General features: G+C 39.7%; 1 protein-coding gene across 8 annotated transcripts in view; it reads right to left on the reverse strand.

The window, feature by feature from the left end:
* EBF1 (EBF transcription factor 1) overlaps nucleotides 1–20,033 on the reverse strand; it is a 375,520-nt gene that overhangs the window by 343,764 nt on the left and 11,723 nt on the right. For all 8 annotated transcript variants that reach the window (XM_019740498.3, XM_019740508.3, XM_019740527.3 and 5 more), the window contains exons 5-6: nucleotides 17,254–17,327; nucleotides 7,463–7,531 (exon numbers count right to left, since the gene is read on the reverse strand). In XM_019740498.3, coding sequence (XP_019596057.1) covers nucleotides 7,463–7,531; nucleotides 17,254–17,327 — 143 coding nt within the window. The remainder of the gene's footprint in view (nucleotides 1–7,462; nucleotides 7,532–17,253; nucleotides 17,328–20,033) is intronic.

The following is a 20,033-nucleotide window of genomic DNA, read 5'->3' on the forward strand; positions in this document are numbered from 1 at the left end:
CCTCCTTTATATTTCATGAGGAGACCCCCATGCTGCTACTGAGAGACAGAGCCCAAGTGTCTATAAGCTTTTTGTCAGGTAAAAAGAGAAGAAAAAGGAAAGGAACAAGAGGAAAAGCAAAGCTAAGAGGCATCTATTAGATGTCACTAGGCTTTTGTATTCATGTCAATGATTCAGGATTAGAGTATTTGAAATAATCTTATTGAGAGGAATCAAAAGGCCCACCGAGTGAGAGGCTGCTCTGTAGCATATGGCAAAGGCACGAACAATATCTTATTAAGGATGTGTTGGCTAACACTATTACTTTATATTATTTTACAAAACTATTGTGCCTCAAACAGTTAGTGGGATGGTATAGTTACCAAGGGCCATTCTGGAGGTTATGCTGTGGGATCGAGCTATATAATTGGCCAGCTTGTCTAGTTAAGTCATTACAAGTAGGGTTTGGAGGCAAGTGTGAGACTAGAACCAGGCACTTCACCTTCAAAAATAAAAATCCCCAAAGCATACTGAAGACCACTCTGTTCCCACTGAAAGCGAAGTATACATTACACGGATGAAATGCCAATGGCGTTCTCTTCCTCGGAATCAGTTTCATTAACTTTGCATCATTTACCACATATGACCCCCGCCTCCCATGGAAAATATGCAGGGTTTTTTTGTTTTTGTTTGTTTGTTTGTTTGGCTTGACTCTCCTCTCCCTGAAGAATACACACACACACATACAAACACACACACACACACACACACACACTCACTCACTCACTCAGCTTCACACTTTAGTAGGATTAAGGCAATTAAAATTCTATTACAATAAGTACTGTAACGTTAAAACCTTCATTTGCTTCTGGACAAAGGCTTGTAACTGGAGAAAGAGTTTGGGAGGGAGATTTATCTTCATCTACCCACACCTTTAAAGGCAGCAAGCAACCAAAGACAAACCTGTACTGTTCACCATATTTCATTGATTGCAATTGGAGTATTTAGGTCACTTTTATATTGTCCAGGACAGTATATAGTTACAGTTTGTAAAGGGAGGGATGGGCTGGGGGAGGGGAGAGAAGGAAGAATTAGTAGTCTATTTCAGACAGTACCTCACACAACTTAAAACGACCCAAATACCATCTCTTTATATACAAGAACCTCTAAATAGAGTTTTTTAAATCAGGTTAATTTTTATTACAGAGCTTGGTCAGGTGTTGGCAATTGGGTGAAACGAGGGGAATTTATCAATGGAGAGTTACACTTGGGTTGTTTTTTTTTTTTCCCCATTCTAAGCAACTTCTTTTAGAAAAAGCACATTTAATACAGTGATATATTCTCATCACAAACAGACGGTGCAAAGTTGCTAGATGACACACAGGGGACTCTGTATTGCTTTTCTGTATTTTTCTAGAACCGTTACAAAAGCAAAGTTATGATGACACAGGGTAAAAAATCCACACCATGAGCTGACACCCAGGCCAGTTACATATATACACAGCTGATTCTCTGAATCTCTGTTAAATACATTTCTTGGAAGTTGCTGCCATTATTTCCTTTACAGGAAAACCACTGTTGTTCATTATACAGTGTCTACAGTAGTATTATACCATGTAAAAGTACTTTGCATTATGATATATTGTCAGCATATTTGAAATGCATTTTAATGCATCCTGGTTGTGTATTTGGGAATAGCTGATAGCAAATGGAATATAGACTGCTATTAGCTTATTGTATTCGTTATTTTCTTATCATGGCAGGAAACTGCAGAGAAATGTACAGGGCTCATCTCATATTCAGAATGGTATTATCTGATATATGATAAAATTTAGAATGATACTCTCTCACATAAGTCTCATTCCTGATAATCACATATGAATTCCCAGTGAGAAAACAAATGTTTAAATACACTAGGGTTAATAAATAACCGTAACTTCATGCTCAGTGTCGACGCTGGCTTGTCACTTTTAGAAAAATGCAACCTCTCCAGCCAACCAAGGCAATTTTAAAGGGTGGATTCTTCCTCCTTTTATTTTAACTGAGCATTCAAGCTTAGGAAATCAGGTGGCATAAAGGCTTATCGGAACTCCAAGAAATGCATTTACACCTTTGGTTTTTCATACCCCAGACAGCCATTTGTGTATCTTACAGAGGGATTATGTTTAGTGGTTGGTCCTTCTAAAAACTGGATGAAGACCAAAATATTAAAAATGAAATGAAGCCAGGAAACTCTGACTAAAAGCCTCATTTGCAACTTTAATAAAAGTATATGTTTATGTTCATGTTAGTTGAGGGCTTTATTTTTACAGAAGATAAAAAAGAAAAAAATTGTTAATGAATTTGGGGATTTACATCCGATGATGAAAGACAGAGGGGAGTCATTTATTGTTGAGGGGCCCAGATGCCATCACAATCTTATGATTGTGAATGTAGGAATTGGGATATACCCCACTCTGCTCGATGGTTAAAAAAAGAAATACCCACACAATTATATCCTAATTCTAACGTTTTACTATTATTTTCCTATTATACAAATGAATATATCTGTTATATACCTACATCAGAATCAATTTAATTAAGAAATTAGCTTGGGGATAAGACAACACTGCACTTTTCTGAAAAGTCCGATCACAGCATTTGTATCTCTTAGATGACGAATGAATCTTAAATAAAATTGGTTCTTTGAACAACCCTGACATGGTTAACTTTCTCTACTCATATGATAAACAGCCTGTAAAAACAACAGGTAAAAAAAGCATTCTGATATTTTTCACTCCTGAACATTCTATTTCAGCCAATAATCATAAAACAAACCCAATGAGTGTTACCTAAATGAAAGTGACCTAGATGTGGAAGATCTTTAGAAAATACTGGAAAAGACAAATATAGGGTTTTTTTGTTCTGTTTTGTTTTCTTTTCTTTTCTTTTTAGGACACCCTTGAGTAAGTGTGGCCTTGAAGAATAGTAATTCCAAACAGGCTAGGTGTCTCATGCTACAAAACTCAAAATTTGTAGTTTTTTTTTATGTTGCATGTCAAAGCTTACATCTCAAACATAGATATGGGGATTCACATAAATGGAAAAGAAAGACAAATCTGTTAAGGTTACAATAAGCAAATCCAAAACCTTTAGAGGTATCTTAGTGGACAGGCTTTAAAAATTCATGTTTTCAATACTGGCTGAGGAACTCAAAACTTGCAGGTTACTGCAGCCACATATCTTGAAAAGGACTACATCTAAATTCACATGAGACAGGAGAACGTAATTTGAGGAGGAATTTCATCCCTTATTATTTCTCTCTATTAAAAACAAGAATCCACTTGATAACTGCTCCGGATTCATACTACAAGGCAATGAAAAATTGGGCTCTTATTTTTCCCTTAGTGGTCTAACTATTCCATCAATCGCACTGATCCTAAATTGAAAAACCAAACATACAAAGAAATATTGAGCCATCCCCCATCCTGCCCTACTTGGAAATAAGTGACACAAATCTGACAAGAAACTTTAGGGCTCTATGTAAAAGGAATCCTGGAGTATAATTTGGAGGGGAAAAAAATGTTTTTGTAAGACCATCTGTATTCATCCATGTCACTGCGCAAAGAGTTTAGTGAGTCACGGGTAGGAAAATAAAGAGTTTTGTGAAGCAAATCAAGAATGGATGGTAATCCTAACTAACTAGCTACGGAATAACAGTCTGCACACTTAATATGTTTGGTTCAAGCATTTATAAAGAAGTTTCCACATAGAAATGGAAGCTTTTTTATAGATTCAGAAAAACTAGGTTCCCAAATCAGACTACCCTATGTGACTTTTGTCATTATCATCTTTTCTGATTCTTACAAAGAAAACCTAATTAAGAACCTCCCTCATTAGTCTTCCAGAAAAATTAGCACAGCTTATGCTAATTACTCCTGCAAAATTTAATAAACTCGTTGAAATGGGAATAGTCTAATGAGGTTTTATTTATTGAACTAAGATAACTGCAAGGAAAAAGGTTAGGACACAAGAATATCCAATGTGGTAATAAAACTACAATTTATTCAATTTCTAAACACGAATTTTATTGCAAACCTTTTAAATTCAAATATGAGTTACTGTGTGAATATGTTAAATCAATCTCCACCTTAATTCAATAACTGCAAGTAATTTTTTGCTTTTTACTTTAACAATAATTACTACACATAGCCCTTTACCTCAACAATAATGAAATTTGCTGTTATTAGTTCCTGGTCATCAGCTATTAAACATAATACATTTGACTTTTCCCATGTCTACACAGCCCAAATATCTGGATCATTGGGCACAGCCTGGGTTTTATATGCTTAATCAAGTCATTTGGCATCAGGCAGAAATATAACCTGGCAGTCAACTCCAGATGCACGCTCCCTACATTTACAGGAATTTTCCAACAAACTTTTTCAAAGTGACTTGACAAATTGCCACAATTGTAAAATGAGTTTGGTCATATTTTTCTTATTTTGTTGCATGCTATTATAAAATAATGAAGTAGAAACCCATTTTCTAAATCACAGTATGCAACTCCCGATTTTGTTAATTCCAGTTTTTGGATAGACTATGCCAAGCTGATGTCCCCAAATCACTGGCAGAAATAATACAGCCAAAATTCAACACAGAAATAGCTTACCCTGCACCACTGTCGTATGACCGAAAGCCTCTTCTATCTACCCTATAAATAGTTTTCCTGAATAACCACTGCTAAAAGTCTTTTGACTGGTAAAAATAGCAGTGTTCTTCCAAAATCTGAAGGACAAGCAAAGGGAGCTGAAAAATTATTGGTGCCCAGAAGGTAAATGTGTGTGAAAACTGGGAAATCCTAACCCAGGGATTGCCTGTACCCTCAGCTCTATAACGGCATATTGTATGCGTCTTGTAAAAACAGTTACCATTGCTACTGAATGCGGGCCCCATAACCTATTTTTACAAAATATGCAGGGATTCACATCCATAAATCTGAAAACAAATCAAGCCCTAAGCACGTAACACAGATATTATGCAATCAGTAATATAGAATCAAATTGGAAGCTATGAAATTCAAACACGGTTGCCTTTTTTTTTTCCTTTGCAGCAATTTGATAAAACTGAAAAAATCTTTTCTATTTTTCCCTTACTTGTGTAAGTTCTTTTCTTGTTATTCTTTTCGCTCATCATTAAAAATGGAAGTTTCACATATCAGCATAGACAACACTGGAGCTTTTAAAACCTTTGGCAGACTGAAGGACAAATAAATTCTGAAAACTCAGATGCAAATAAGAAAAGCTAAATGGGGTTTTGCATATCAGCTGGCATCACTGCTTGAAAAGACAGTTCATAGGAGACAGTGGCAACAGCCAGCAAATAAACCTATGTTGGGAGTTGTGCAGACGCACTGGGTTTCAGCCGTTTTTAAAACTCTCCTCTCTTAAGAGACCAACATTGGCTACACACTGTTTTCCACTTTGTCAAACCAAAAAGGGGGGAAAAATGAAAAGGATAAATGTCATGAGCAATATCTCCAAAGCCACCAACAGTATAAAGTGCGTACTTATTTTGCCTAAATTGTTTGAACTACCCCAGCCAAGAAAAGGTTTTAAGTACCCTACTGGGACAGATGCAAGGCGGCAACAATAGAAGCCACACTAATACAATCCAGGTAACACAATCCTGTTTCAAAAACACGGGCCGGGCTAATTACAGTGCTGCTGAGTCAAGTTTCTTATGCCATCGCAACCCACAGGAACAGGTCAAAATCAAATGTTATTCAAACCACAGTCATATCAACCTTCTATATCAGAGTCACGGCTTAAAACCAAACGAAGAACTTAAAAGCTTAACCCATTCACAAGCAAAAAAAAAAAAGTGTTTTCATTGCGGGTGGCAAGGTAAGGTTCTCGTCATCATCTAAACCAAAAGGAACCGTGTGGGAGGACAAAATGCTTATAGTTTCAAAGTTTGGGGGAATATTTGGGCTGGTCCTTTGATCAGAACACTTTCTTTTTAATGGATGAGTAAGAGAAACTTGCTTAAAATAACACGTGGTATTTTGAAGAGGTGTATTTAAATGAAACCAACAGCATAATAGGTTATACTTATTTTTTTATCCTATTCATTTGAAGATGTATCTTCCATTGCAGAAAAAGAAATGACATGAAGGGTACACCTGCTCTCACAGATACACATGCTTTTCGAATTCTACAGGCAGCACACAACCTCACTACACAGTAAACACACACGTATTAACTTTGAATCAAGTATATTAATACTTATTTATCAAGCAAAATGTATGTTGTTAGTGAATATCAGTGAGATATTTAATTAAAATACCTGATTGAAATGTAAGCTTTATAAAGCTACTTGGCAACCAAATTGGGTTTAAGCCTGAAGAACCACATAAGTCAAAATCAACGATCAATGTTGTGACACAAATTATGATAAAGCCAACACTTTTCAGTTAACTGAAAAATGGGAAAGCAGCCCCAAAACGTTCGAATTGGAAAGACAGATAAGTGAGGGTTTTTTGGTCAAAAATCAATATTACCAGACCCAAAAAGGGACTTTTGTTCGGCTGTAGATTTCCTCAATGGGGGATCAGTGAGTCTTATTTGCAGGCTCTTTTCCAGCTAGTGGAGGGTGCTGGCTCTTTTGCTAGCTGACAACTGACCGTATCTATAAACCTTCCAGGCGATTTAACTCTCAGTGAGTAATGTTATGTAACAAATGGTTTACCATACCTGTTTCCATACAACGAATTTCAATAATTAAAATGTAAAATGAATATTTGGAAGGCGATTTCACATCATAGCACACACACTGGCTTGAAATCGCACCAAACAACTAAAGCAGATTTATTGTTCTACAGTGATTTCCTTGGTCATGTCAGATTAGTAACATGGATCTGTTTAAAAACATGATAATTAAGACAAGCAGGATAAATTAATCAACTTACAATACAGGATGCGCTACAATCAAACCCAGGAAATAACAGTAGAAAATCTTGGTTCACAGATCTCTTTAAAACTGCTTTTATGCATAAATAAAACCTTAAAATGTAGATGGATTACATCCAACAGAACTACTGTAGCTAAAAGTGATAATGATTCAAACATTTTTCAAATAAAAGTTAAATATTTATAAGCACCCTACCACATTTCATAAATCACAAACTATTATTATTTTATTTCTGAAGCTTCCTGGCACAGCATGAGAACTGAGCCACAGAAAGTCAGGAAAGAAAAAAAAAAAAAAAGATTCCTTTAGGAGCATGAATCAGACACAGAACCAGGGCAATCCAAGAAAACAGGCCTCCAAAAAACATTCCATATGGTTTTCCCAGGGATCGCAATCGCTCCGCGCGTCTTAAGTCATGACCAAACAGGCAAATTTCGGCCACATGCATTCCTAACCCTCGCCCATGAGCGACACAAGGCAGGTGTTTCATTATAATGAGGAATAAGAATCCAGTGAAAGTAGTGGTCCCTACCTGTCAATTATCACTGGATCTGAGGGAGTCTCATTTCGGTTGCCACAGCTTTTCTTGTCACAACAGCGGCTATGGAGCAAAAGCGAAAGGATTTAGTACAACCATTACAATGTAAAATCATCATTTAGGCAGACAGAAGGTTCAAATTGCTGGGTTGCAAATGCTAGAATTACCACAAAGCCATACCTGGCAATCAACGGATCCCTGGGACAGAACATTCTATGTGGGTCACCTATGGGTTAATGGCCAGGCTTAACCTCTCCCTGCACAAAGAAGGAGGGAGGGAGAGGGAATCTCTGGGAGCCGGCTGACAGCCCTGAGATGGGGTCTCCCCATCACTGCCCGCGGTATTGGAAGAGTTCACTGTGAAATGCATTATTATTATATCTACCCAATGAGAATATTCAGGGTTGTGGGTGGCTCAAACGTTCTTCCCTCTAGATCACGCTAATTGTGGAATGCGTCAATAATGAGGTATGAGTGATTTCTCCCCCTCCAGTCGTTTTGTATTAAATGGATTCCTTTCTCTTCTCCTTTCTTTTTTACGGGAGATACTTCCTTCAACCGTAGGCTTTTCAAAATCCGAAAGCTATAATTGTTTGTTTTTGAACCATCTTCATGAGAATAAAAGTACAACACAATAATTAAGATAAACAAGAGATCAACATGTCCTCTGACTTGTGTGCCCTGCGCCGGCTATCATTTAAGTTTTCCAGAAGTACTATGGACAATTGATCGAAAGGCTTAGCACAGCCCTGACAGGGGATGTTCTTTATTAGGTCAGAGAAAAAGCAGCCATGGCAAGAAAATCACCCACCCCAGCTGTGAGCCTAAGATGTCAGTATTTTTTTAACTAAGATGCTTCTAAAAGGAGAAAAATTATGGTTTTTGAAAATTACCCATGGTCAAGGATAGTTTTCACCTGATACTTGTTTGCGGAAAAAACATGGCGACTGGGGCACACTATAAAAGCACTTATTTGATCAGTCGAGGAGGTGAGGAAGCTATCCAAGGGTTATACATTACCAAACACCACAAATTACACAGGCATTTTTCTCCCTCTTTCTTACACAGGCACACATGTGTATGTGTGTACATACACACACACACACACACACACACACTCAACTTAGTGAATCATAGAACCTAAATTTAGAGAGCTGCCAGAGAGAACCAAACATTGAACTTCATTTTCAGGACCCAGAAATACACTGCTGCATAGGGAGTCTTCCACTAAAGCTGGGAAGTCTCTTTCCTGGCTGTAACTATATGCCTGAGAAGAGAATCAGCTTCCAAATTTGGGGCTAATTCTGCTTTGTCTTTCCTGTCTTCAGAAAGCAATACTAAGAGCTGTGTCTCCTTTGTCAAAGCCCCAGCTAAACCAGCACACCGCCTTCTAACCTTTGCCTTTCTGAGTCAGAGGGGATGATTTCCTCCAGGTCTGAGTTCTGCTATACCAGTGCTCTGTGAGTAGAAAGCCCCAAGTCTCCCAAATAGGTAAGAGGCACGTGAAGGAACAAGGGAAGGAGAAGTACAGTAGTTGGAATGCATGCCAAAAAATCATTTCAAAACTCAGCTCCATCCTCCCTGAGATCTGGTCCTCTACGCCTCCATTCCAAGGGGCAGAAGAGCATGGTGGTTAAGAATACTGGCTCTGGGAACAGAAAGAGCTACCTGTGGCAACCTGAGCAAGGTCCTCCCTCTCACAGTCTTAGGTTCCTCACTTGTAAAAGGGAGCAATTGCACTACCCACCTCTAAGTGAGGGGGTGCAGATTCAATGCAATAAGGGCATGAAGCAGGCTCCAGGACTGGGCCGACTAAGTGCAGGGTTGGTGCCATTATCACTCCCTGCTCCTTCCTCCTCCAGCCTCCTCCTCTAATTCTAGCAAGGCTGCCCTGTGCTCTGCAGAGACAGCATGTGGCCAACAGCAGCCCAAGACTCCCTTTACCCAGGGAAAAAAAAAAAAAACAATCAATGGGAAGGCCTGTTTCTCCTTTATGTTTCCTATTTTATTCCTTTCTTTTTCAAAACAGCAAGCGGGCAATGCAAGTCCCCAGTGGCCACACCCTCACCAAGGTCCTGCCAGGACTAAATGCCCTCCAGGGAGGGACTCTTGCAATTTGCATGATGATAATTGTGGACTAGAACCTACAGCTCCAGCTTCTCTGCTTCTGTCCCTCCCCACTGCCACCACCCTTCTCCAAGTCACTTTCATTTCCCTTGGACTCCTACAGTGGCCTCCCACCTGGGCTCACTGCCTCCACTCGGTACTCCCTGCAACAGCCAGAGTGATCTTTTCAAAATGTCAATGGGACCGTGTCACTTCACTGCCCAAGACCTTTTAATGCCTTCTCACAGCACTTAGAATAAATCTAAGGCATGACATGATGCCAGACCACCTCCCAATCTCCTGTCACTCTCCTCCAACTTGCCAAGCTCCAGTCTCACTGGCCAATTTCAATCTCTCTGATGTGGCACACTCAGTGTGGCCTCAGGCCGAGGCCCAGCCCAGCCTCCCTCTTGCTCTGCTCCTCCTTGGACCCCTGACCTGCTCCCCCTTCAGACCTCAGTCTCTAGCCTCTTTCCTCAGAGATGTTGGCCCTGACACCTGCCCTTAATCAAAATTAGGTTTCTCTTGGTTTTTCCTTTCAGGGCACTTAACACAACGCAAATTATATTCTTACATATATATTTGTGTATTTTTTTGTTGCTATCTTCTCCTTCATCAATCCGTATGCTTCATAAAGGAAGAAACTATCAAGTTTATTTACCTAAGGAGTAGCATAAGGCCTGGAATAGAGCAGAGAAGTTCAAATATTGATTGATTGATTGATTGATTGATTGACTGACTGACTCATGAATGAATGTAATGTATTGGGGGGGGGCAATACAATCCAAGAAAATACAAAGGTAACAGATGAAGAAAGCCAAGCTGACCCTCTGGGCAGGCACTGCTGATGGAAGGAAGGTTCATTCCCACCCCACCCCATATACCAAACCACCTCCCCCAAGCAAGTGCCACACTAAGCCAGAGATCTGTCCTTTGACTTAAACACTGTCCTCATCTCCTTAAAATAGAAATGCCTTTGAAAAAAGCCAGATGAATTGAAGAATAGCATAAATGAGGACCACCCCTCAGTACTGTGCCCCCGGGGACCTAGGGGAACAGCCACATGCAAAGAACAGAAGTGTAGAAGGAAGGATAGAACAGGAATAAAATGGAGGGATGAAAGAGAGAGAAAAGAGAATCAAGGGGCTGGAGGTCACGTAACATTTATTTTAAAAATGGGCAAAGTACGATGAAAAACAGCCCACAGGTTCCTACTTCTCAGGTGACGTCCCTGCATTACACAGCCATCATTCCCAAAATGTTATTCTTGGGCTTTGCTGTGCACCTGGGGTAGCAACAAAACAGTATCTACAGCTGAGCCTACTTTTAAAAATACATAATATATATATGTGTGTATATGTGTGTGTATATGCACACACACATATATGAGACATGTATGTATATGTGTATACCTATCAATAGTATATACATGTACATATGAAATTCTGTGCATTAGAACGAATGAAGGTGAGTTTTTAGGCACTATCATTATATTGTGCATTATATTATATTGTGAATTGACAAAACCAAGTTGCAGGACAGTATGTTTGGTATGATCCTATTTCTGGGAGAAAAATGTGGAAGAGAGAGGGTAAGGGAGGGAGGGAGTGAAAGAGAACTTGCCACAAGCATGGTTCACCCCCTCCTTTCACTCAAATCTCCGCACAAAGTCACTGCCTTAGACAGGCTTTCCCTGACTAGCCCAGAGCTCTCAACCCCCTTATCCTGCTCCGACTTTCTTCCCAGCGCTCGCCACATTATATTTTATATTTACTCGTCTTCTTCCTTATTGTCTGTCTCTCACACTAGAATATAAACCCCACAAGGACAGGGATCTTAGACTTTTTTATTCACCCTTAAATCTCCAGCAACTAGAACAGAGCCTGACACACTAAGACCTCATACAATATTTCTGGAACAAATGAATAGAAACTTCAAAACTGTAACCTCTAGGAGTGGAATTAGAAGTGGGGAAGAATGGAGGGTATCTATCTTATTTACATACACCTGTAGTTTTCTGCTTTGTATTGCATTATTACTTTCCTATTAAAATACTAAAACTTAACTGTCACTAGGGAAGGAAGATCTTCCCTTAGACTGAGCTGACATCCACCCCCTGTGGCCTCCTAGTTCTGACCTCAGTACCAAGCAAAGACCTGTCCTTCCCATGACAGCCTTTCCTGCCCAAGAGCCCTCGCTGCTCTAAGCTGAACTGCCCCTCATTTCTTCCGCTAAACTCAGAAGGACCAAAAAAGGTGGGCTCCAACCTCTACCATACACAAAATAGGCATTAACCAAGGACAGGCTGAAAAAGAGAACAGGTTCACGTAACGTTTAACACAGAAGAGGGCTCAGGATGAAACGATATAGCACATGGGACAACAGATGCAAAAGCACTTCAAAGGAAAAGTTACCGGGTAAGGAAAGAATGCACAGTGATGATTATGTGCCCTCATTCCTGTGGGACTAATGTATCTTCATCCACTCAGAACGGTATTTCTTAGGCTCCTACTAGGTGTGTCAGGCACTGTACCAGGCCCACACCTGGTATTCATTTCCAAAAGCATCTATAGGGGGCTTGGAGTTTCCTAATGTGCTTTGTCACAAAGCAGGACTCCCACTATTTCACATCCTTTCTCCACCTGTAAGCCAAGTGGCAGGAGAGCAATGTGACCCGTCACAAGAGTGGGTACCCAGAGTGTTGTACGTACACTGTAGACTCAAAACAGTGGCCCTTTCCCCAGTAGGCTCGTGCACATCCCGGAGAATTCTGCACACCCAGGGAAAAGCCAACTTATGAGTCTCTTCCTTAGGCTAACACAGGTGGTGTATCGCCAGTGAGCTGACACACAGCTCCGGTCACACATAAATCAGGGCAAGAAGCAGCTCGATGTGTCCTAGTCGTGGGACCTGCCAATCCTCATTTTAGCGACAATGGAATTTCTTCTTCTAAGTAGAGGCTCTCTCAACTGGAGAAAACCATCATATACATCTCTAAGCTTTACAGTAAAAATCAAAATACAGTGGTACCTCAGTTTTCGAACATCTCCACTGACAAACATTTTGGTTTATGAATGCCATAAACCCGGACGTAAATGCTTCGGTTTTCGAACACAACTCAGAAGTCAAACATGCCACACGGCTTCCACTGAGAGCAAGCTCGTGAGGCCTCACTGTCGGCTGTTTTTGAACATTTCACAACTCGTGGATTATGTTCGAAAACAGAGGTACCACTGTATCTTACCTATTGAGCCAAAGGGGCTGGAGAGTGAGATATAGGAATTATCTGTATAGTCTGATTAATCGTTGTAAGAATAAGTTCATTTTGTCCTGAGTTTACACATATTGTCAAGTTTTCTCATTCTCTTAAAAAAAAAGAAGGAGAAGAAAAAGGAAGCTTCCTCCTTCTTTTTTCCTGAAACACTCTCCCTTTATTTCAATGCTCTATATGATCAAGGCTCTTTTCCCTGATTCTCAAACACACCCTCCTTCCTTGGTAAATGTGATTATTCCCCAAGAACGTATCCAAGGGCCCTTCTCTTTCTATTCTCCCATCCTTGTCGGTCCCTTGAAAGACAACAGCTTCAACTCTCACCTTTGGGAAGTGAAGTGGGTTATCTGAAGTAGATTAGCTTTCACCCTGACTTTTCCGAGCTCCAGGCCACAGGTCCCCCCAGCTGTAGACCTCTCCACAGAGAAATCCTGCCTGGACCACCAACAAATGGGCCCATCCACTTCTTCGTGCGCCTCTCTCACCTTCCTCCCCATTCCTGTGGCTATTATCCACCACAAGTATGTCCTCCTTCTCCGAATGGCCTCAGTCCTTTGCTTACCTGTCATCACAGCCAACCCTTCCTACAACGCAGTCGAGTTACCTGCCTACAGGTCTCCCCTCCCAGGCTAACCCGCAAACTCTCCTACTGCAGAACCCAGTCCTTTTTGGCTCCGCCAACACAGTAGGTGCTAAAAGAATGAATGCAAACATCCTTCACACCATCGCCAGAGTAAACAAAGTACATTAAAACGTACTTAGTAGACACTTCCTTTCAGTGCTCTCTTATCAATCTTTCACTCTGAGCAACTGCACGCCAGGCACCTGGCTAGACACTGTGGATAACGCTGCTCCTGCTACTACTATTAATAATAACAATAGACATTCAACACTTACTGTGCCATAGGCACCATGATCCGCATTTACGGGGATTAGAGCATTTCATCTTAACCCCCACCTATAAGAAACAATATTTCCCCCTATTTCACACACAGACAACTGAGGCACGGAGGAAAACTGAGTACCTTCCCTGCCTACAAGGAACTCTTAGTCCAACCAAAAATGACAGGCCGTGGACACAGTTACAATGTGTGGAGTGCTCTGAAGGAAAAGCACAGGACATAATCAGAATGCCTAAAAGGGGACGAAACTCAGGACGAGGGTCTGGGATGCTGTCCTGAAGAAACCCTGCTGAAGTGGGAATCGGACAAAATCAGAATAAGCCAGCAAAAGAGGAAGCAAGAAGAGGCCAGATCGAGGGAGAGGCTACCCGTGAGAGCTAACTCAGACCCCCACAAAAAGCCAGGCACTAATAATGGGACTAGCGTGCTCCCCTCAACAGAGCACTTATCCACCCTGCGCACTGGAAAGAGCAAATCTGCTTCAGCCTGCCTGGGAGGTCGGGACCTGGGTTCACCTACCAAGCATAGTACCTATTTTCCATTTCCATTTAAACACAGGATGTTCAGATGCACTTATAATCAAATCCCTTATGGACTCTATCTTTTTAAAAAAAAAAAAAAACCTTAATGGGGCCATATTATTCTAAGAACTTAACCACCAGGTATTAGCAAAATGTAATGATAGATTCCAATTTACCAAAACATGCAGAAATTCTCCCAGAATTCCACAGAAAGAGCTCTATGCCATCAAGTCAAAGAGGTTTTGTCTCAAAGAGTGGCAATAATTATAATGCAATGGCAGCAAGTCGTTTAGCAAGCTCATGCCATGGGGTTACTCTCAGAAAGAGACCAAATGGATTTCTTCAATTTGCAACCACATGAGACACAACTTCCTGGGGTTTTTCTTTCTTTCTTGTTTTTTCCCTTTTTCTTTTACCTTTCCCTGCCACAAAACAGAATCATCCCAAACCCTTTCCTGTCGATGTAAATTCTCTGTGTCTCATTTACCATTGCTCCAATGTACTATAAACATACAGCTTTTGTGACATAAACGCAAAGTTTTATTGTGCCGTTAGCCTTGACAGAAAGCACTGCAGAAAGTTGTTTAGGAATTAAATATCTAAAACATGCTATTTTAAAATCCAGAGCCCTCACTATTTCATGTCTGCAATGAAGAAATTTCATCTTGGGGAGAGCAAGCTGTCTTTCACACCATATGGCTAATGGTGGTGCATAGCAATTAGCCAGGCTGATTAATGGTGAACAGACTCTAATTTTATGCTTATAATTGAGCCTGCATTTGCACCCCTGGTGCAAATTCAGCACATCCCAACTTCCACTTACAACAGGCAAGAAATCAAGAGAAATAGGATGGTGTGGAAAGTGAGATTTTTTTTTTTCCTAAAGCCCCCTAAAGAGCATCAGATTTGCAATTTAAAAGAGTGTTAGCCACACAATAGATGACAGGTTTGTGTAATAGGGTCATGGCGGCCTAGTAAACAAACAGTACCCCTTCCACATCCATAGGCAGCCAGCAAAATCATAATCTGTAACAGTAACAGGATGACATTTTGAATATGGCTTTTCCCTCTCAGCCATGCAATACAAACATCATCATTTGCCTTCAGTGGCTTGAGGATTTTATTTTTGCTATTTTTATGTTTCTGAAAAATAGAAAGAGCATCAGCAGTAAAGCACACCAACCAGCATAATAAAGTACTTTCTCGACCAATGAATTTTAAGAACAAGAAAAATATAAACTGCATTAATAGAGGGTAGGCTTGTGTGTGAAAGGCACAATATATCTTTAAGTATTTCAAGAATAGAATTATTCCTAGCATCGTCCAAAAATGTACAGATATGAGATGCAAATCTATGATACATAGACATTAGTTGGCCTATTGGTTGAGATCCATCTTCCTGTCTGTCTCCTATTTCGCTAGAATCACATGTATTAGAACACTGAAAATTCATTCCAATGACATGCTAATTGCGGGAAGCTGAAATAGAGATATGTACAGTCTAAAAAACAGTAGTACAAAGGAGGTTATTTTTAATGCTTTTCAAGATGATTTTACTCATTTAATTCTGAAAAGTATGACTCAGCTTTAATCGTACAATTGCTATAGACAGTTTAGCACTAATTTTTGCCTAATAACATCTTCTAAGAAATCCATAGCCATATTTTTGGGGTTTGCTACTGCTTTAAAGTTAGAGAAAAGCAACCTGTTGTTGTTGTTGTTTGAATAATTAACAAATTTTAAAATCACTGAAGCAAAACTTGTGAAACTCCTGTGTATTTTAAAATAATACATTAGAAGTATGTTTTTTAAAAAAAGAAATTAAAAAAAAAGGAAATCTTTAGATATATACACAATTATAAAGAAGTAGTTAATATTTGGGATTTCACTAAGAAAACACATTAGGCCTTCCTATTTTATTTCCACTTACAGGGTTTTAAGACTGAGTTCCCCACTAGTCCATGAACAACAAATAAAGCCCACCCATGCTGAAGTGGCAGCTGAAGCCCTAACCGGATTGGTCAGTAAGAGTCAGGAGCCAAGCATGCTTTGTGCCAGGGAGAGCCTGCATGGCTAACAAAGCAATTAGGAGCCTTTCTCCGATGCATAGTGGCATTTTCATGCTTTATCCAATTACTCAGAATATATTGGGAGCAAAGTGCCAGTGTTATTTTATGTAGAATAAGAATCCTAAACTGCAAAGTTAAAAGGGTGTTCTCTGGCCTAGTCGCTCACATGTGGAAGGACTGGCTGAGGCTATGGATGTGAATTTGGTCCATTTGCCTGTTTTCAAATGTAGCTTCCGACTAACATCAGGCAAAAAAAAAAAAAAAAAAAGACACTCACTTGGGGATGGCATGCATCTTTATACCTTTTGGGGGTTCATCTTTGATACCCTTCTAAAAGATCACTAACCCTGAGAAATATTAGCTACACTGGCAGTTATATACTAAGGTTAACTAAGATTTAAAGATCAGAGTCAAGGGGGGAAAAAAGAAAACCCACATTCCATTTAAGGAGAAATGATGCCTAGGTATGGACAGTCACATTTTTAAGTGGGAGAATTAAAAAGGGGAACCATCGCTTTCAAATCTTATCCAAACAGAGGCTTCTGCGGACATCAGTAGAACTCTTACTCATTTTACTAGCGACGCAGTTGAGCGCATATATTAACACTAAAAGGGTAATATTGTATTTTATTCGATTGAAAGGAAGAAGGGGAGGGCACTGCTTTGTGCCCATTAACAGTGTGGTATCAAAATGGAAATGTATGTCTTACAGGATGAAATCTAATAAATAATTGAGAACCACTCTGATGCCTGACAATTTAGTACCAAATACTCAACATCTCACAGTTCTTTTTAGATAGTCTCATAGAAGCAGGATCAATGTGGACCCCCAAGCAGACCTGAGTTCACCTAGCTTTGAGATAACCAATTCATCTTCTCTTTGCTAATTAAAGGGAGAGAACAAGGTATTGCTTACCTGCACATGATCTCATGTGTGAGCAAGACTCGGCACATTTCTGGGTTCTTGTCTTGGCCTTCATACACTATGGCCTGTAAACAAAGGCACGATTTGAGCTAAGAATGGAACCAAGAAGCAGAGAACAAACTATCACCACTGAGTTCTTGACCACTTCACCACGAGTGCGAGCCCATTAGCTTTCAGGAGGCAAAGGCCTCACTGGGCTCCTTGTTTCAAGACCCATTGTTAAGGGTCAGTCCAAATGGAGTGGAAGGGGATATGTTCCTCTCTGGCCTGTCAACCACCATATTACGACCCACATCTTTGCATGAGTGGATGAGATGGTTGTCTGTCATCAGGACAACCACAATTCTCCCCTCAATTCAGAATAAAAGCAAACCTAATCAAAGAGGAGGGGGAAATCCAGCAGGTTTAGCAGACTGAGACACGACTGATGTGAAATATAGAAAAGTACATGGATTTGTATGTTTTTGCCACTTCATTTTACTAGTTCCAGCCCCAACATGTCGTGTTCTGGAGGTGAGTAGTAGAAAACAAGTAGAGTTATGGTTCATGAGTCCATTCACTGTCTTCTTTGAGATGATTCATCAGTCAGGGAAAATCCTTCTTCCCCCATAACAGGCTGAAAACATATGCTCTCAAGGGGTACACCCAACCCCACAAGTAATGCTCACCGGCATATGTGTGGGCTAAAGCCATAGAGTTCTCTCCCTAAACTAAGAAGAATTACACCTGACTCTCAAAATCTGGAGTCCCAAACCACCTCACTAGCCAAGATGTTTTTGTCTGTTTTTTGGAATGTGTGTACAAACATTTTAGGGAGTTTCCCTGGGACCTCAGCTTCCTGGAAGCTCTATATGTTAGTACCTGGGCCACAGAAAAACTCACAGCCACCAGTAGAGTAATGCTCTGTCCGCATTGGGATACATTTTAACAAACTTAACACTGTATTGCCACATAATACTAATATAACACAGCTTCCAATTGTTAATAAATTACTTTCACACATTCACATAACCCTCAATTGCTTGGTGATAAAACTACTTAAATTAACCAGACTATCCTTATTTAGTACATGCAGATGCTACAGTAACTAACTTGTAGTTGGCTCTAATGGGCTTTATTTATGAACCTGGGCCTTTCAGAACCTGTAAATTATGGGGAAAGCTTAAGACACAGTGAGTGAAGACCCTTGGAGTAGGCTCTGGTTGAGATATCCAGCTCTATGACAAAACAAAAATCGCAACAAATTTTTAAAAATGACAAAAAGTGCCTGCATAAAAAGAAAACATTTCCCTACCTTTGGCCCATCAAAATCATTTTTTATGGTTAGCCTATCATAACTCTGTATTTTTTTTAAGGTTTTACTTTTGACATAATGTTAGACTCACAGAAAAGTTACAAGAATATGTAAGAATTCCAAGATACTCTTTACCCACACTCCTCAAATGCTTACATTTTACTAAATTTGCTTTATTCTTTTCTCTCTAGTTTTTTCCTAAATCATATATTAGTAAATTGCAGACATACCCTCAATACTTCAGCATGTATTTCCTTAAAACAAGGAATTCTCTTCTATAACCACAGTACAATTATCTGAATTAGAAAATGAACATTGATACAATGCAATAATCTAATCTACAGACCTTCCTGAGATTCACCAATTACCCAATAAAGTCCTAATAGTAAAACATAAAAAGTAAAAATAAAATCCAATACCAATCCTTGCATTCAATTGTCATGTCTTCTTCGGTACGGAAGACTCCTGAGTCTTGGCATTTCATGACATTGACATTGTTGAAGAATACAGGCCAGGTCTTTTGTAGAACAGCCTCATTTTGGATTTGTCTGATGTTTCCTCAGACTTAGACTAAAGTTAGACAATTCAGCGCCAGAATACCACAGATGTGGCCCTGAGTCCTTAGTGCACCAAATCACACCATGAACTAATTCCACTACCAGCAGTAAACTCTGACCATTTGGTTAAGGTGATACCTGCTATCCAGCACAAATCATCAGCCAGATTTCCACAATGTCAAGTTACTACTTCACCTTATGTAATTCATAACTATCTTCTGGGGAGATAATCTAGATTATGTTAATATTACATTATCCCTCAAATTTTCATCTCCTAGCTATGACATGCATTGATGATTCTTTCCTGCATTTCTTTTTTTGTGGGTTTTGTTTTTTTGAGGGTTTTGTTTTTTATTATATAGCAAAGAGTCCAGATGTAGGTAGTTGTTGGAAGTGGTTATGGGATGTCATAGATGAAGTCTTTGATTTTCTTGGCGTTCTGGGGTTGCCTTGGATTACAAGATGGCTGATCAACCCAGAGCGTTGGAAAATTACAGCTGTCGCCTTGATCAGTCCTTTTCTAAGGAGTCTTCCACAAAGCCCTGCCCTACAACTTCTGCTTCTTTCCTGTATTCTTAAAAGATCTTTTCAAATACCCAAGAAGTTGCTTTACTCAAGAAGATGCATTAAGTACATCGAAAACATTTTGAAAAGCAAAAATTACATCTGCCTGCTTTCTTTACTGCAATCACTGTGGAAAAAAATCAAAGAAACACTGTAAATAACTGATTAGAACTCACACATGGTGCTGAAAAAACAACCTAACCACTCATTTCTGTGAAATCCTATTATCACTACATGTTTCGTATGTTCTCTTAATACCCCTGACAACCTCTGTTCCAACTTTAGTTTTTTGTCATGCAAAACTAACGCAAGTAACTTGGTAAATAAATTCACAGGTATTGGTGGGGTTTTCCCTC

Source organism: Rhinolophus sinicus, chromosome 5, assembly GCF_057876585.1.
Source record: "Rhinolophus sinicus isolate RSI-liver-muscle chromosome 5, RSI-T2T, whole genome shotgun sequence".
Classification (NCBI taxonomy): Eukaryota; Metazoa; Chordata; class Mammalia; order Chiroptera; family Rhinolophidae; genus Rhinolophus; species Rhinolophus sinicus.